General features: G+C 42.9%; 1 protein-coding gene and 1 pseudogene across 1 annotated transcript; both read right to left on the reverse strand.

Moving 5' to 3' along the window:
• Positions 1-224: 224 nt before the first annotated feature.
• On the reverse strand, positions 225-7,229 carry LOC120058699 (annotated as a pseudogene).
• Positions 7,230-10,396: 3,167 nt separating this feature from the next.
• ela2l (elastase 2 like) lies at positions 10,397-13,874 on the reverse strand. The gene is made up of 8 exons (XM_039007693.1): positions 13,758-13,874; positions 13,347-13,435; positions 12,899-12,996; positions 12,312-12,431; positions 11,512-11,648; positions 11,181-11,326; positions 10,795-10,947; positions 10,397-10,489 (listed from the first exon to the last, which is right to left on the reverse strand). Exons 1-8 carry the CDS (start codon positions 13,795-13,797, stop codon positions 10,472-10,474), a joined length of 801 nt encoding a protein of 266 aa, XP_038863621.1. The 5' UTR covers positions 13,798-13,874; the 3' UTR covers positions 10,397-10,471.
• Between the last annotated feature and the right edge of the window lie 3,754 nt (positions 13,875-17,628).

The raw sequence follows: 17,628 nt of genomic DNA on the forward strand, positions 1-17,628 counted from the left end.
CATTAGCCTAGGGGTACATACTTTTTCCAACCTACACTGTGAATGTTTAAATGCTGTATTCAATATAGACAAGAAAAATACAATAATTTGTGTGCTATTAGTTTAAGCACACTATGTTTGTCTATTGTTGTGACTTAGATGAAGATCAGATCAAATTTGATGACCAGAAATCTAGGTAATTCCAAAGGGTTCACATACATTTTCTTGCCACTGTATAATTATTCTCAAACGTTTTTGACATAAACATTTTTCAAGGTGAATACGGGTTTGTTATGACTCATGTTGCACCCGGCCACGACGCCATCTCCTCCAGTGGAGACCAGCATGTCAGTGGTCAGGACGCTGCACCATTTAGGCTGTGTACAGCTTGCATGGTCAACGACAGGCACGAGGGCCTGCTGCAGGATGTCAGTGATGGGGCCTCCAGCTGAGGATTACAACAGAATCACAAAAGCTCAGGTAAGAGCCAGGACTCGGGTCGGTTCCATTTCAATTCAGGAAGTAAACTGAAATGCACATTTTCTTCAATGAGGAAAATGTGGAATTGAAATTTCAGTTTACTTCCTGAATTGACTGAATTGAAATGGAATTGACCCTTACCCTGGTAAGAGTCTTTGGACCATAGTGCCCACAGGGTTGGACCGAGAAACATATAACTAGGTTTCCACGCAGACAAAATGAGGAAGAGGTGCAGACACTGTAGAGACGTCCCCAGCCGTTGATGTAGCAGGGCTCGTTGTGGGGCAGGATGAAGCCAACCTCAGGAAGACAGGCAGCCATGATGGAGTCAGTGACATGGTCTCCAACTTGATCAGGGCAATGTCATTACTGCAGAAGACACACGGTTATAACCCCCAATGAGCTCCCAATACACACATAAAGACGTATAGTCTGACAGCGATCTTCCAAAATGAACGGTAGGTTTAGTAAGTCTGGTAATTTAGTGTGCTAGCAGTGATTGTATTGTTACTGTTGGTGTTTACTGGCGCAGTGAGCTAACTACTGCTGCTGGTATTTGGTTGGAATTACTGTTGTTGCTTCATAGCGAAATAGTCATATGGTCATAGATAGACCTGATGTGTACTGTAGCTTGATGGTTGTGTGCATTGAGTCACACACCGAATTCCCAAGGGGAAGCAGTTACTTTACCGGCTGAGGATGGGGGTCCAGCTCTGGTGGATGATGATCTTGGAGGTGCCCATCGGCACAGAGGCCTCCTCAGTCTCTTTCAGGTTGTGCTTGCCCAACTCTACTCTGTAGGTCCTGCTTCTGCTGCATGTGTAACCAACCACAGCTAAGCTACTGAATCGTCAAACATCTACTGACACCAAATGTTATTGAGGGCTATTACACGTGCAAACAATGTTGTGTTTATTTAAGGTAAGGCCACCAAAGTGTTGTATGGCTTGTGTTGATGTGTTTAGTACATAATGCAGTGGGCAGCCGTGACAACCCAGTCAGTGTTGATCAGACTGCCACTAAACACCTGTTTCCACGCACCAATGTCATTGTACTGGAGAGAGATCTGGAATCCAGAGGACGGGACGGATAGTTAGCATCTCTCCTGTCAGGTTGAAGTTAGTCTCTTGTGACAGTTAGTTCTGGGTACCAAGGTTAAGTTCAAGTGTAAAGTGCAGGGGCTTGATTCCATTTAGAAAAAAATGCTCCCTTACATTTCTTGATAACATAAGGTTACTTGCGTAACCCCGATATTATGAGTGCGTGAGCTATCTCACTGCAGGGCTGCATCCCCTTTAAGGACTGAGCGCCCTTGGTCATACGCAGTGATGCGCCACGTTATTCTTGTATTGCTAACTAGCTACTTCAATAAATATAAAGCTCAAGTTCACATCCTTGTATTCGGAGTCTTCCTTATTATATCCATAAAGTAATAAGAGATAAAACACTACAGGAATAGAGATTAAACACCGACCAAGCAAGGAGAATATTTCCCCCCCCCCAAGGGTGTTAATACATATGCAGCAGAGTTGAAGAAACTGTATGAGCATTGCCAGTTTGGAGACATTAAGGGATAGATTTGTTTGTGGACTGAAACATGAACACATTCAGAAACGTTTGCTCACAGAGACAGATCTCACTGTAGCTTTGGAAATCCTTACCAAAGATGCAATTGAGTTGCAAAATAAATACTGACCTCCTTTCAAAACGTTCCTGCACAAGTTTTCACGCAGCCGACAGCGTCCCCTGTGGCTGAAAAATGCAACAGGGGTGCCAAAGATGGCCACAAGGCAGAGGACTTCCTTTTCAGAAATGAAATCTGTCCAAAATGCAATAGCAGTGGCACATTAAAAGAGCATGTAGAGCAAAATATAGTCACAACAGGGAAACTGAGAAATGGTCTGTGCACTAGCAGAGCAGAGTGGCAGGGATTCAGATGAACAATTCATGGTACGATGAAGTTAAACACAGTGACTTCTCCCAACAGTAGCATAATATGGGTGACACCAGACATTGAAGGCATACCATTCAAAATGCAGTGTCTATAATTTACATGACTGTCTACAATGAGCACATCAAGGCTATCAAGCTGAAGAAAACAAATGTGTTGCTGAAGACATACTCAGGAGAAAGATTGAGATCAATGGGGGCGTTGCAGGTCAGAGTGAGTTATGGGGAGCGAACACAGCAGTTGCAGCTGTATGTGGTGCCTGAAACTGGTCCCACATTATTTGGCAGTGAATGGCTGTTCAAAATAAAGCTGAACTGGTGTGACTTGAAAATGCTTTAGACGTCCCAGCTTGAAGAGAAAGGCACAGACCAAACACTGGAACATTTGCTGAAGAATTACAGCACCGCTTTTGGTGATCAGATGGGAATACTAAAAGGCTTAACTTCTTATGGCTGCAGGGCCAGTATCGAGTAGCTTGGATGAAACGTGCCCAGAGTAAACTGCCTGCTCCTCAGTCCCAGTTGCTAATATATGCATATTATTATTAGTATTGGATAGAAAACACTCTGACGTTTCTAAAACTGAATGATGGCTGTGAGTATAATAGAACTCATATGGCAGGCAAAAACCTGAGAAGAAATCCAAACAGGAAGTAGGAAATCTGAGGTTGGTCGATTTTCAACCCAGCCCCTATTGAATACACAGTGGGATATGGGTTATGTTGCACTTCCTAAGGCTTCCACTAGATGTCAACCGTCTTTAGAAACTTGTTTGAGGATTCTACTGTGAAGTGGGGACCGAATGAGAGAGGAATGAGTCAGTGGTCTGCCAGCAGTCACACGCTGGTCATGCGCATTTCACATGACAGGTATCTCGCGCTCCTTTGCTTTTCTGAAGACAACGGAAATCTCCGGTTGGAATATTATTTAAGTTTTATGTTAAAAACATCCTAAAGATTGATTCCATACATTGTTTGACATGTTTCTACGGACAGTAACGGAACTTTTTGACATTTCGTCTGCAACTAGGGAACACGCTTCATGACTTTGGATTTGTTTACCAAACGTGCTAACAAAAGTAGCTCTTTGGACAAAAATGATGGACATTATCGAACAAATCAAACATCTAATGTGGAACTGGGATTCCTGGGAGTGCATTCTGATGAAGATCATCAAAGGTAAGTGAATATTTATAATGCTATTTATGACTAATGTTGACTACCCAATATGGCGGATATCTTTTTGGCTGCTTTGTTGTCTGAAAGCTGTACTCAGATTATTGCATGGTTTGCTTTTTCCGTAAAGCTTTTTTGAAATCTGACACAGCGGTTGCATTAAGGAGAAGTGTATCTATATTTCCATGTTTAACAATTGTATTTTCATCGACATTTATAATGAGTATTTCTGTAAAATGATGTGGCTCTGCAATATCACTGGATGTTTTTGGAACTAGTGAACATAACGCGCCAATGTATACAGAGTTTTTTTTATATAAATATGCACTTTATCGAACAAAACATACATGTATTGTGTAACATGAAGTTCTATGAGTGTCGTCTGATGAAGATCATCAAAGGTTAGTGATACATTTGATCTCTATTTGTGCTTTTTGTGACTCCTCTCTTTGGCTGGAAAAATGGCTGTGTATTTCTGTGGCTTGGCTCTGACCTAACATAATCGTTTGTGGTGCTTTCGCTGTAAAGCCTATTTGAAATTGGACACTTTGGTGGGATTAACAACAAGATTACCTTTTAAAATGGTATAAGATACATGTATGTTTGAGGAATTTTAATTATGAGATTTCTGTTGTTTGAATTTGGCGCTCTGCACTTTCACTGGCTGTTGTCATATCAATCCCGTCAACGGGATTGCAGCCCTAAGAAGTTTTAACAGCCAAACTCGTACTGAGAGATGATGCAACCCCAAAATTCTGCAAAGCCACATCCGTTCCATAGTCCTTGAGACCAAAGGTGGAGGCAGAAATCTTTTGCTTGCAGGATACAGGGATCCTGACGAAAGTGGACAGAAGTGAATGTGCCACACCCATTGCTCCCATTGTAAAGAAAGACGGTCTGTTTGAAAGTGTGGGGACTTTAAGGTCCCTGTGAATTCAATGTTGGATGTGGACCAATACCCCCTGCCCTGTCTGGATGACATCTTTGCTGCACTAGCTGGTGGGAAACACGTCAGTAAAATCGACTGAAAGAGGCTTACCTGCAGCTACTGGTTGAAGCTCCCGAGTGGCGTAGCGGTCTAAGGCACTGCATCTCAGTGCTAGAGGTGTCACTACAGACACCCTGGTTAGAATTCAGGCTGTATCACAACCGGCCGTGATTGGGAGTCCCATAGGGCGGCGCACAATTGGCCCAGCGTCGTCCTGGTTTGGCCGGTGTAGGCCATGATTGTAAATAAGAATTTGTTCTTAACTGACTTGCCTAGTTAAATAAACGTTACATTTTTTTATCATTTAAAAAGAGAGCTCCAAACCGTACCTGGCATTAAACACACACAAAGGTTTATACAGGTATAACCCCCAGCCATTTGGCAACAAACCATTGACCAGATCTGGCAAGGAGTCCCAGGAACCCAGTGTATCCTGGATGACATGATCATAACAGGGCACACAGACAAAGAGCACCTGGCTAACCTGGAAGAGGTCCTGAGAAGACTGAAAGAGTACGGACTACACGCAAACTTACAGAATTGTGAGTTCTTCAAAGACAAGATGATCTTCTATGGACATGAAATCGATGCAATTGTTCAGGCACCACGACCGTAAACAATGTGACAAGTGAGATCTTTCACTGGACTGATCAATTACTACAAAAGATTCCTCCCAAACCTTTCAGCAGTACAACCTCTCATCTAGCTCCCGGAAAATAAAAGGAAATGGCAGTGGACAGCATAGTGTCAAACTGTGTTTCTTGAGGCAAAGCAGCTCCTCACATCAGAACAGGTCCTGGTGCATTACGACCCCGTACTGCCAGTGAAGTGTTCTTTCACACACACTGAAAGATGTGTCAGAGAGGCCAGTGGCCTTTGCGTCACAAACTTTGAATGATGCAGAGAAGAACTACTCACAAATCGACAAAGAAGCACTGGTGCTTGTGTGGCGCATCAAGAAATTCTTCACATACCTGTATGTTGAGCGTTTCTTGCTGGTTATGAGTCACCAGCTGTTGCTTTCCATTTTCAGTTCAAAGAAATGTGTTTCCGGCCATAACAGCAGCCGGGTTACAGCTTTTTACGCCTTGATCCTTGCCATGTATGTATGACATAGAGTTTAAGCCGACGTCCCGCCACACAAATGCAGATGGATTGTCCAGACTGCCCTGTACAAGATAAAAACAAAGGGGAATAGATGCAGTGGACATTTTCCATACCTTTTCAGCTCAAGAACAGTTATCAAATGGGAGACAAGGAAAGATGTGACATTGCCAAAAGCATACACCTACACCATGTCAGGATGGTCAGCTAAGGGCAGCAAGGAGCTGCACCGTATTTCCAGCGGAGAAACTAAATTACAACACACCAAGGATGTTTGATGTGGGGAATGATAGTCTTGATACCCCAGAAATGCCAACATCAGATTTTGCAGCAACTACATGAAGGGCATGTTAGAATTGTAAAATAGAAGCTGCTCGTGAGGAGCCACTTCTGGTGGCCCGGTCTGGATCAACAGAAAATATTGGCAAAGAACTGTAGCGGATGTTTGGGAACCCTTCACATGCCTGCTCCTGCCCCAGTCCACCCATGGAAATGGACCACAGAGCCATGGCAGAGAATTCATGTGGACTCCGCCGGCCCCTTTGAAAAGCACATGTTCATAGTTAATGCCCATTCCAAGTGGCCAGAGGTGTTTTGCATTGACTCCTCCACCTCAGTTCAGACTATAGAGTGCCTCAGAACAAAGTTTGCACACTTCGGATTGCCTCTGCAGCTGTAAGCTACAATGAGCAAGCTTTTGTAAGTGACGAGTTTACACGATTCATGTCAGTAAACGTAATCAAACATTCAACCTCAGCTCTGTTTCACCCTTCCACCAATGGGCTGGCAGAATGGTTTGTGCAAACCCTAAGCAAGGACTACACACAGCAAAACGAGACAAAGGGACTTTGTAAACAAAACTGACCAAGTTCCTGGCCTTGTACTGAAATCCCCACATGCCACAACAAATGAAAGCCCAGCAGAACTGATGTTCGGACGGCCTCTCCACACAGGGCTGGACATCGTGAAGCCAAACAGGTGCAATGAAGTGCTGAACAAAGATGCTCTCTGGCGGCTGTGAGCCCAATCTCCAAACAGGATAGGGAGTGATGGTGCGAGACTACAGAATAATATGGGGGTGCTTATATTTGTCCTTTTACACACAAGTGTGTAATGGAAATGTGTTTATTGCATATCCTAACTCCCCCTGAGACACCCACAGAGAGTGGGGTCACAGCCAGGGTCACCATTGTACAGCAACTCTGGAGTAATTCAAGGGCACAGCAACAGATTTTTTACCTTGTCAGCTCCGGTATTCAACCCAGCGACCTTTTGGTTACTGGCCCAACGCTCTAACCTCGAGGCTATCTGTCGCTCCTGAATAGGAGGGAAATGAACAAGCGGGACCGTACACACACAAATGGAATAAAGAACTTACCAGGTTCAAGTGAGCCCAAACATGATGTGGCGGCATCACATTAACCAACTGCATTCCGAAGGAAACAGGACAACAACTGAGAGAGAACAGGCACAGAGAACTCCTGGAAGTGGCACAGCTGGAGAGGGCAGTGGGGTGGTACAGGGACCCCAGTGATGTACTGGGCCGTTCGCATTACCATCTATAGTGGCTTGTGGTCGGTGGCCGAGCAGTTGCCATACCAGGCAGTGATGCAACAGGCAGGATGGCAGGCAGGATGCTCTTGATGGTGCAGCTGTAGAACCTTTTGAGGATCTGAGGACCAATGCCAAATCTTTTCAGTCTCCTGAGGGGGAATAGGTTTTATGGTGCCCTCTTCACGACTGTCTTGGTGTGCTTGGACCATGTTAGTTTGTTGGTGATATGGACACCAAGGAACTTGAAGATCTCAACCAGCTCCACTGCAGCCCCGTCGATGAGAATGGGGGCGTGCTTGGTCCTCCTTTTCCTGTAGTCCACAATCATCTCCTTTGTCTTGATCACGTTGAGGGAGAGGTTGTTGTCCTGGCAGCACATAGCCAGATCTCTGACCTCCTCCCTATAGGCTGTCTCGTCGTTGTCGGTGATCAGGCCTACCACTGTTGTGTCATTGGTAAACTTAATGATGGTGTTGGAGTTGTGCCTGGCCGTGCAGTCATGAGTGAACAGGGAGTACAGGAGGGGACTGAGCACGAACCCCTGAGGGACCCCTGTGTTGAGGATCAGTATGGCGGATGTGTTCTTACCTACCCTTACCACCTGGGGGGGCGGCTCGTCAGGAAGTCCAGGACCCAGTTGCAGATGGAGGTGCTTAGTGCCAGGGTCCATAGCTTATCGATGAGCTTTGAGGGCACTATGGTGTTGAATGCTGAGCTGTAGTCAATGAATAGAATTCTCACGTAGGTGTTCCTTTTGTCCAGGTGGGAAAGGGCAGTGTGGAGTGCAATAGAGATTGCATCATCGGTGGATCTGTTGGGGCAGTATGCAAATTGGAGTGGGTCTAGGGTTTCTGGGATAATGGTGTTGATGTGAGCCATGACCAGCCTTTCGAAGCACTTCATGGCTACAGATGTGAGTGCTACAGGCCGGTAGTCATTTAGGCAGGTTACCTTAGTGTTCTTGGGCACAGGCACTATGGTGGTCTGCTTAAAACATATTGGTATTACAGACTCAGACAAGGAGAGGTTGAAAATGTCAGTGAAGACACTTGCCAGTTGGTCAGCACATGCTCACAGTACACGTCCTGGTAATCCGTCTGACACTGCGGCCTTGTGAATGTTGACCTGTTTAAAGGTCTTACTCACATCGGCTGCGGAGAGCGTGATCACACAGTCTTCCAGAACAGCTGGTGTTCTCATGCATGTTTCAGTGTTATATACCTCGAAGTGAGCATAGAAGGAGTTTAGCTCGTCTGGTAGGCTCGTGTCACTGGGCATCTCTCGGCTGTGCTTCCCTTTGAAGTCTGTAATGGTTTGCAAGCCCTTCCACATCCGTTCAAGTTCAAATCAAAGAAGAATACAAGTTTTGTGAAATGTGTTGGGTTATGGTTTGGTAAAAGTGAACTGTGATTGTACAAGGGAGAAAATGTTTTGTTTCACTTATAATTCACTGTATCACAATTCCAGTGGGTCAGAAGTTTACATACACTAAGTTGACTGTGCCTTTAAACAGCTTGGAAAATTCCAGAAAATGATGTCATGGCTTTAGAAGCTTCTGATAGGCTAATTGACATCATTTGACCCAATTGGAGGTGTACCTGTGGATGTATTTCAAGGCCTACCTTCAAACTCAGTGCCTCTTTGCTTGACATCATGGGAAAATCAAAAGAAATCAGCCAAGACCTCAGAAATAAAATTGTAGACCTCCACAAGTCTGATTCATCCTTGGGAGCAATTTCCAAACGCCTGAAGGTACCACGTTCATCTGTACAAACAATAGTATGCAAGTAAAAACACCATGGGACCATGGAGCCATCATACCGCTCAGGAAGGAGAAGCGGTCGGTCTCGTAGAGATGAACGTACTTTGGTGGGAAAAGGGCAAATCAATCCCAGAACAACAGCAAAGGACCTTGTGAAGATGTTGGAGGAAACAGGTACAAAAGTATCTACAGTGGGGAGAACAAGTATTTGATACACTGCCGATTTTGCAGGTTTTCCTACTTACAAAGCATGTAGAGGTCTGTAATTTTTATCATAGGTACACTTCAACTGTGAGAGACGGAATCTAAAACAAAAATCCAGAAAATCACATTGTATGATTTTTAAGTAATTCATTTGCATTTTATTGCATGACATAAGTATTTGATACATCAGAAAAGCAGAACTTCATTTTTGGTACAGAAACCTTTGTTTGCAATTACAGAGATCATATGTTTCCTGTAGTACAGAGATCTATATGCTTTGTAAGTAGGAAAACCTGTTGATCCATATTCCACTTGTTTTGTATTGCATGTAAAACAATCATTAGCACTAGCAACTAGGTCTGCAAGAATGACAAACTTCATCATGCCTGTGTCTTCCCCCCTTGTATTCACATCAAGGTTGTACAGTATTTATACTGTACTGTATGTTCGGTGCATCACCCAGAGTTAACAAGTTGGGAAACTCAACCAGACAATTTGGGAAACCACATTCAACCTTAATTTAACTAGGCAAGTCAGTTAAGAACTAATTCTTATTTACAATGACGGCCTACCGGGGAATAGTCTACGGGTATGGCCTTGCCACCTTTCCTATGGTGGGGACACGAGTTGTGGCGGGAAAGGACACCAGACACAACAGCTGGCCACATATGTAAGGGGCAAGGGACACAACATATTTTCAGTGACAGAACTTTCCCATTGCTACTCAAAGCAGAATCTTTCACAATTCTTTACATGTATTTAAAAAACAGCACACAATGCAACCTAAAGATGACTATGAATAAAAACTATAGCTCCTTATAAACTACGGATAACAGGATTTGATGACTTTTCTTCTTGAATACACAGTCTTATACTAACTTGTTGCTCAGTTATTCATATAGGCAGATATGGCTCCTCCCCCTGTTATGGTCTCTTGTTATAGGCTACAGGGCGATAACAGTCATTCCTTTCAAAGAAAATAGTTTAGCTTCTATTGTATCAAGATGTTTTTTAGCCATTATTGCTCATTGGTAAAAATCTGCATCAGCTGATCAAAAATGTATTTGTTTGAGTGTGTGATTCAGGTTACTTCTTTAAAAGTTGTGGCTCAGTATCAAGTGTGGTAGTACTTATTATTTTGTAACTTCCCAATGTATGACATTTGAGCATTGTTCACTCAATCAAGCAACAGCACAGTTCTTATTTTCAATGTTTTATTTACGAGCAGACCCTCCACATGGTGACAGTGGATTCCCAAAAAGTAGCTCTGTTGCCTTAGTTGCTCATCATGGCCTGTGGAAAATATGAGAAGGAAAAACATTAATGTGCCCTCATCATGATTCATGTGTACTGTACAACATCTGTAGTTATACTGTAAAACAAAGATTAAAAGTCTCTTAATTGTTATATCATGCAGCTTGACTTGAAATATCAACAAAACTGTCAAACTCTCTCCAAAAATTTTACAGCAACATTTTTACCATGGCACCTTTTACATCTAAATCATTGTGGACACAAATGTGGTTGTCGACTGAAAGTTTGGTTATGTAATAACAGTTCTAGTCAAAGTGTTCCAATGTGTAGCTGAATGCACTTACAGTGTTGATCCAGTCCATGTAGGAGCTGACTTGGGTGAAGACAGTAGGCTTCTTGCGGAAGTTGCAGCTCAGCCCAGAGCCAAAGCTCACAATACCGTGGACCTCCCAGGCTCCATCAGCATTTTGGCAGTTCAGGGGGCCACCGGAGTCACCCTGTGTCAAAGGACAAAACCAGAAATTCAAAAAGTTCAGTACAGCTCTATCTTCCGCTATACTAAGGGTCTGAAAAATGTGGCCCTAGGGCCATTTGTGGCCCTCTCTTCATGTTGGATGGCCCAGTGTCACTTTTAAACACTCATTATTGTGATTTCTGCAATTATGTGCTAGTGCCTTGCATAATCACATAGTTATGGGGTACTGTTGCAAAGGTCCGCTATGGAACTTACGTTGCATCCGGACACAATGCCATCTCCTCCAGCACACACCATGGTGTCCTTCACCTGGAAGCCCCACCAGTCATTCTGGGAGCAGGTGGCGTGGTCAACGACAGGCAAGAGGGCCTGCTGCAGAATGTCAGGGAGGGCACCTCCGGCTGTTAAGGAGAGGGAAACACGACACAACATGTTACCTCAGGTAAAGATATTCCCTTTAAAGTCCGACTCTTTAAATAGAGAGAATTAGAGCACTCGTCCCCCAGATTTAGGAAATTATGTTTCCTTGAAGTTTGCATTTTAATTAGCATGATGAGAGGATGGTGCAAGAGGTGCAGTCACTCACTGACGGTGCGTCCCCAGCCTGTGACATAGCAGGACTCGTTGTGGGGCAGGATGAAGCCAGCCTCAGGAAGACAGGCAGCCATGATGGAGTCAGTGAAGGTGACGGGAGTCTCCAGTTTGATAAGGGCAATGTCATTACTGCAGAAGACACACAGACACCAGTCAACATGACGTACAGTGCATTCGGAAAGTATTCAGACCCCTTGACTTTTTACACATTTTGTTACGTTACATCCTTATTCTAATCCTTATTCTTATTTACATATGTATTCAGACTCTTTGCTATGCGACTTGAAATTGAGCCATACCCAAGAAGACTCAAGGCTGTAATCGCTGCCAAAGGTGCTTCAACAAAGTACGGAGTAAAGGGTCTGAATACATATGTAAATGTGATATTTCAGTTTTTGCTTTGTCATTATGGGGTTTTGTGTGTCTATTGATGAGGGATTTTTTTTTTAAATAAATTTTAGAATAAGGCTGTAATGTAACAAAATCTGGAGCAAGTCAAGGGGTCTGAATACTTTCCGAATGCACTGCATGTAGACTTCTAATTAGCAGTTAGCATAAGTATGCTAACTAAAAAGTTCAATCAGTTATTAAGGTTGTAGTGTACGTTTTTGCACTGTATTACAAATCAAAATTGTGAAATGTAATCCCGACCGTCCTACATAAGAGAGTTCATTCTTTTGGACTGCTATCTATTCAGTCATAGACTACCATTTTTGCTGTGTTACTCTTGTTCACCATCCTTGTGTCTAATTAAGCTGTACCACTGTAAAGCAAAGTTAGCATTGGTTCTACCGGATGAAGAGGGAGTTCCATTTCTCGTGGACGATGATCTTGGCAACACCAACAGCCAGAGAACCCTCCTCAGTCTCAGCCAGGTTGTGCTTTCCCAGGTTCACTCTGTAGGTCCTGCTACTGCTCAAGAATAACAGAGGAGAACAGATACAGAACACAGTATGAGGGAGTGACACTGAATATCCAATTCACCAAATTCAAGTAATCTGTCAAACTTTGATTCTCTAGCATGCTCTTGTTATCTGTTGAAAAGACAAAAAATATATATTTTCAATTGAAGCACTACTGCCCCTGAGCAAGGCAGTTAACCCACTGTTCGTCGGGCACCGATGACGTGGATGTCGATTTAAGGCAGCCCCCCGCACCTTACTGAATCAGAGGGGTTGTGTTCAATGCGGAAGACACATTTCAGTTGATTGCATGCAGTTGTACAACTGACTAGGTATCCCCCTTTAACCTTTTTCTTCCTTTTACATTATTATTGTAGGTTGAATTTCAGAACTGTGGCCCATTTTATGTTTCCTGCTCATCATGACTGCCCATAAGTGCCCCCTCTCTTAAACATTATTATTCTACTGTCATCTCACCTGATGCAGTGAGCAGCGGTGAGGACCCACTCGCTTGAAATCAGAGTTCCACCACAGGTGTGTCTCCACTCGCCATCCCTGTCGTACTGGAGAGAGATCTGAAAGACACAAGAAATTAGAGAATAATTAGTATTTCTCAATTTTGAAGCCCCCTACACTTTAAGGTTTAATTGTGGTAAAATCTCGATCTCACTGATATAAGAATAACAATTCAGAATAAATGATTGCAGAAGATATAACATGGTTGTGATACATGTTTGATAACAACTGTTGATGACTGACAAGCAATGATTAGTATTGATGCATTGCTGTTAAGATTGTTTAAATCTGCCCAATTCCAAATCAATGCCTAGCCTCTTCCCCCTATGTACTTTATGCAGATCTGAGAGGACTGGATAGCTTTGTCACAGTCACTATGTATGTTCTGCATTGACTTAACGTAAAGTACCTGCCAGGGCCAGCTGTTGGGCCTGACGTCCTCCCCTCCCACCACTCGTGTCACCACAGGAGGGAAGGTGGGCATGCCACACCCGTAGACTGTTGAACACAAACACACTCAAAACTCTCATATATAACCTCCGTCTACTGGTGTTAGCTAGCATACATTACTATAGTATCAATACACTGTTGAGTCACATTTTGAGCTTAAATCATTTTGATTATGTTAGAAATGAATAATGTTTTTAATGAATACACTATCCACATTTATGTATTTCATTTGCAATGCCACTTTATAATAGCCTTTCAATAGGTTTAGCAATGTAGCATTCTATCAATATTCTAACTGAAGATGGAAGAGAAATAGGCTACTGTATAGTGTTCTGTTCTTATTGGTAAAACAAATAAGTAGAATCCTTACCAGCAGCAACCAGACAAGCAAGGACTACAAACTTCATCATGTTTGTATCTTCAAAATGTGTCTTCACACCAGGGATGCCTTTATACTGTAGGCTACTGTATATGACGTTTGACAGGTAAGACAACATTTCAACAGATTCTGGGAAATGTTTCAAGTCAGCCTACTCTGAAAACCAAGCTGGGGGTGAAGCTAAGGACAGCTAGCCCAGCCACACTGATAAAATTGCCCACCCCCCTTTTTTCCACTCCCCTTGAAGTATAATATTAACACAAAAAGATTTGGATTGAACATATGTGTAGTGGCAAGCTTTTCTCACAGCTTCTCAAAGCAGCATGTTTCATGCATTGTAGATTACCAATGCATGATTACCTAGATAAAATAAAGTAAGTACAGTACCGCACAATCTAAAAAAATATATGGACTCAGGTGTGATGGTAATATGCCATTGAATCATATTGTATGCTAATGTGAGGATGTTGTTTGAAAATAAGAATTTGTTCTTAACTGATTTGCCTAGTTAAATAAAGGTAAAATAAAAAAAATCCCGGACTACGCCTTTAAAGAGTTGATACTTGATTGAAAGGCTACGTTACGGTCCAAAACGTCTGAAAGCCCTTTTCAATGACCAATAGCCTTTTATAAACATTTCACTTGACATTTTAGTTTCAGATGCAGATTCCGAGGTACTGCTTCTGACTTAGTTCATATGTTTTACCTCTCTTTGTCCACTCTTTTAATGGTCAAGACACAAATATATAGTTCATGATAGTAATTAATAATGTTGGTTAATATTTGTTTCAACAAATCTGTTTTAGTAGACAACTGTTCCTTAGGAGTCAACTTAGGCAACCGGAGTTATTCCATGACACCTGTGGATTTCACAGAACCTGGGAAACACAGTTGAGAAGAAGGTTATCTGCAAGGTTGATTTAAAAAAAAAAAAAAAAAGTTTTCCTAACTGCTTCCAGGCTAGTTGTTATGCAACATGTCCAAAGGGGTTTTCTATATCACTCCAGCTATACACTGAGTGAGTCCAGGTTAAAGCTATGATCCCTTATTGATATCACTTTAAAAGCCACAAAGGCCAAATAGTTCTCTGTGGAGTAATATAATGTGTGTTGAACCAATGTTTAGCAAAGCCTTTTGCTTTAAAACTACATTCATGGGCATGGAAGATTTGGAAGGTTGTTGGATACTTGACTAAAATAGTATCCTCTGTCTTACAGTCAAGAATAGTAGAAAAGGGTTCAAACGAGAATGTCATGTGAAATGGTTCAACACATTCTAATGAAAAATACTTGAAGACTAGATTTTGCCCATCACTACTTAATTCACCAAAACATGTCCACATATCTAATAATAATAAAATGGCTGTACATTATATGTTGAGTATACAAAATATTAGGAACACCTGCTCTTTCCATGACATAGACTGACCAGGTGAATCCAGGTGAAAGCTATGATCCCTTATTGATGTCACTTGTTATATCCATTTCAATCAGTCTCGATGAAGGGGAGGAGACAGGTTAAAGAAGGATTTTTACGCCTTGAGACAATTGAGACATGGGTTGTGCATGTATGCCATTCAGAGGGTGAATGGGCGAGACAAAATATTTAAGTGCCTTTGAACAGGGTATGGCACAGTAGTATATTTTCCACACTCAACAGTTTCCCGTGTGTATCAAGAGCAGTCCATCACCCAAAGGACATCCAGACAACTTAACTGTGGAAAGGTTCTTCTCATTAATCAGAGACATGCTTATGGTATGAGTGTAGGCCTATGCTATGGGTATGCTGGTTCATTTAAAAATGTTTCAAGACATAAAGGAAAGAGCGACAGCATTCTTATCTTAGAATTGTATTTATGAGCAAACGTCCATATAGAAACATTGGTGTCCCAATAGGTAGCTGTGTTGCATTAGTTGTTGGCCAAGATCTGTGGGAAATGAATGACTCTTCCCTTCAGCGTGGTAGATGTGATTTTCATCTCTAAATCATGGTGAACTTGAGGTAGCGTTCGGCCATAGTTCTAGTAACAGACTCCATCACCTCCCTGATTACCTTCCCTATGTATGTCACTCCCTTTGGTTCCTTCCCCAGGCGTTATTGTTTCTGTTCCAGTGTTATGTGTGTTTGTGTTTTTTTTGCGTTTATTTATTAAATCACTCCCTGAACTTGCTTCCCGACTCTCAGCACATCGTTACTGAAAAACTCCTCACCTAAGGGAAACATCAGGTAGTGTTTTTTTTTGTGTCAGGTAGAATGACTTCGGGTCCTGGAGCCGCTACAGGCTTTCATGCCTCAGCCAGATCGCCAGGCTTCCCTTCCTCCGCCGGCTCGTCGGGCTTTCATGCCTTGGCCGGATTGGCAGGCTCCCCTGCTTCCACCGGCTCGCCAGGCTCCCCTGCCTCAGCCGGTCTGTCAGGTTCCCGGGTCTCAGCCAGCGACAGGTTCCCGCGCATCAGCAGGGGTGACCGGTCCACTCTTGATCCCCGGGATCATCCCTTGGGTTGGCGTCCTGCGGCTGGAGCTGAATTTTAGGTCACCATGCTCCTGCGTCTCAGCAAGATTGACAGGTTTCCCGCACCTCAGCAGAGGTGACCGGTCGGCTCCTGATCCTCGGGATCATCTTTTTGGTCGGCGTCCTGCGGCTGGAGCCGCGCATCAGGGAAGAGCTACTGTCACGTGTGCTCCCTCTCCGGCCTCTAGGTCATCAGGCTGCTCGTTATGGTGCACACCTGTCACCATCATTACGCGCACCTGCGCGTCATCAGACTCACCTGGACTCCATCACCTCCCTGATTACCTTCCCTATATATGTCACTCCCTTTGGTTCCTTCCCCAGGCGTTATTGTTTCTGTTCCAGTGTTCTGTGCGTTCGTGTTTTGTTTTATGTTGCGCTTATTTATTAAAACCCTCACTCCCTGAACTTGCTTCCCGACTCTCAGCGCACATCGTTACACACTGACAGTGTTGATCCAGTCAATGTAGGCACTGACTTGGGTTAAGACTGAGGGCCTCTTGCGGTTGTAGGTGCAGTGACCACCTAAATCGAAAAAGCTCAGCACAGTGTGGATCTCCCAGTTCCATCAGCAGTCTGATGGTTCAGGGGGGCACCATGGTCACCCTAGGTCATAACAAAACCAGATCAACAAACAAGTTCAATACCACTTTATCTCATGGTGCAAGCAATGCCAAGGTCATGGGTTTGATTCCTGCTGGGGCCACCAATACGGATATGTATGCACTCACTGTTGCTTTGGATAAATGTGTCTGCTAAATGGCATATTATTGCATTAAATCTCTAGACCAGTATCACTTTTTTTGGCGTTGCCTTAGTTTTTTCGAACAAAGGCATATGATAATGAGTTTATAATGCTAGACACTCTGATAAATAGTTGAATGGGGCCCACCGTAATGAAATGTTCATGCTATTAATAATTAAAACAATGTTGGTTAATAGCCAATGCAATTTGTGCCATTTTCCATGATCATATACAGTAAGAGGACCTCAGAGGTACTAACATGTCAGGAATGGAGGTCGTTCGGAATACTGAAATGCCCGTAACTTTGAAATTCATTGAAAAATCACAAACCATTATAGAAAATATTGATTGCATATGTACATGTGTTTTCTAATAATTTAAGAACATACTGTAAATATCTGTTTCTTCAAATTGCACCTTTAAAGTACAAGTATGTTTCATACATTTTAGTATGCCTTTGCATAGTGACCTGACTAAATGAATAAGGTCTATAGTCTATATTAGTTCGTTTTTTTTTTGCATTGTTCATTGTTATAGTGTTATATTAGTACTATGTTTTATTTCATGGTCGATGACTGAACTACACACTACTTTCTTTGCAAAAA

Source organism: Salvelinus namaycush, chromosome 14 (genome assembly GCF_016432855.1).
Source record: "Salvelinus namaycush isolate Seneca chromosome 14, SaNama_1.0, whole genome shotgun sequence".
Lineage (NCBI taxonomy): Eukaryota > Metazoa > Chordata > Actinopteri > Salmoniformes > Salmonidae > Salvelinus > Salvelinus namaycush.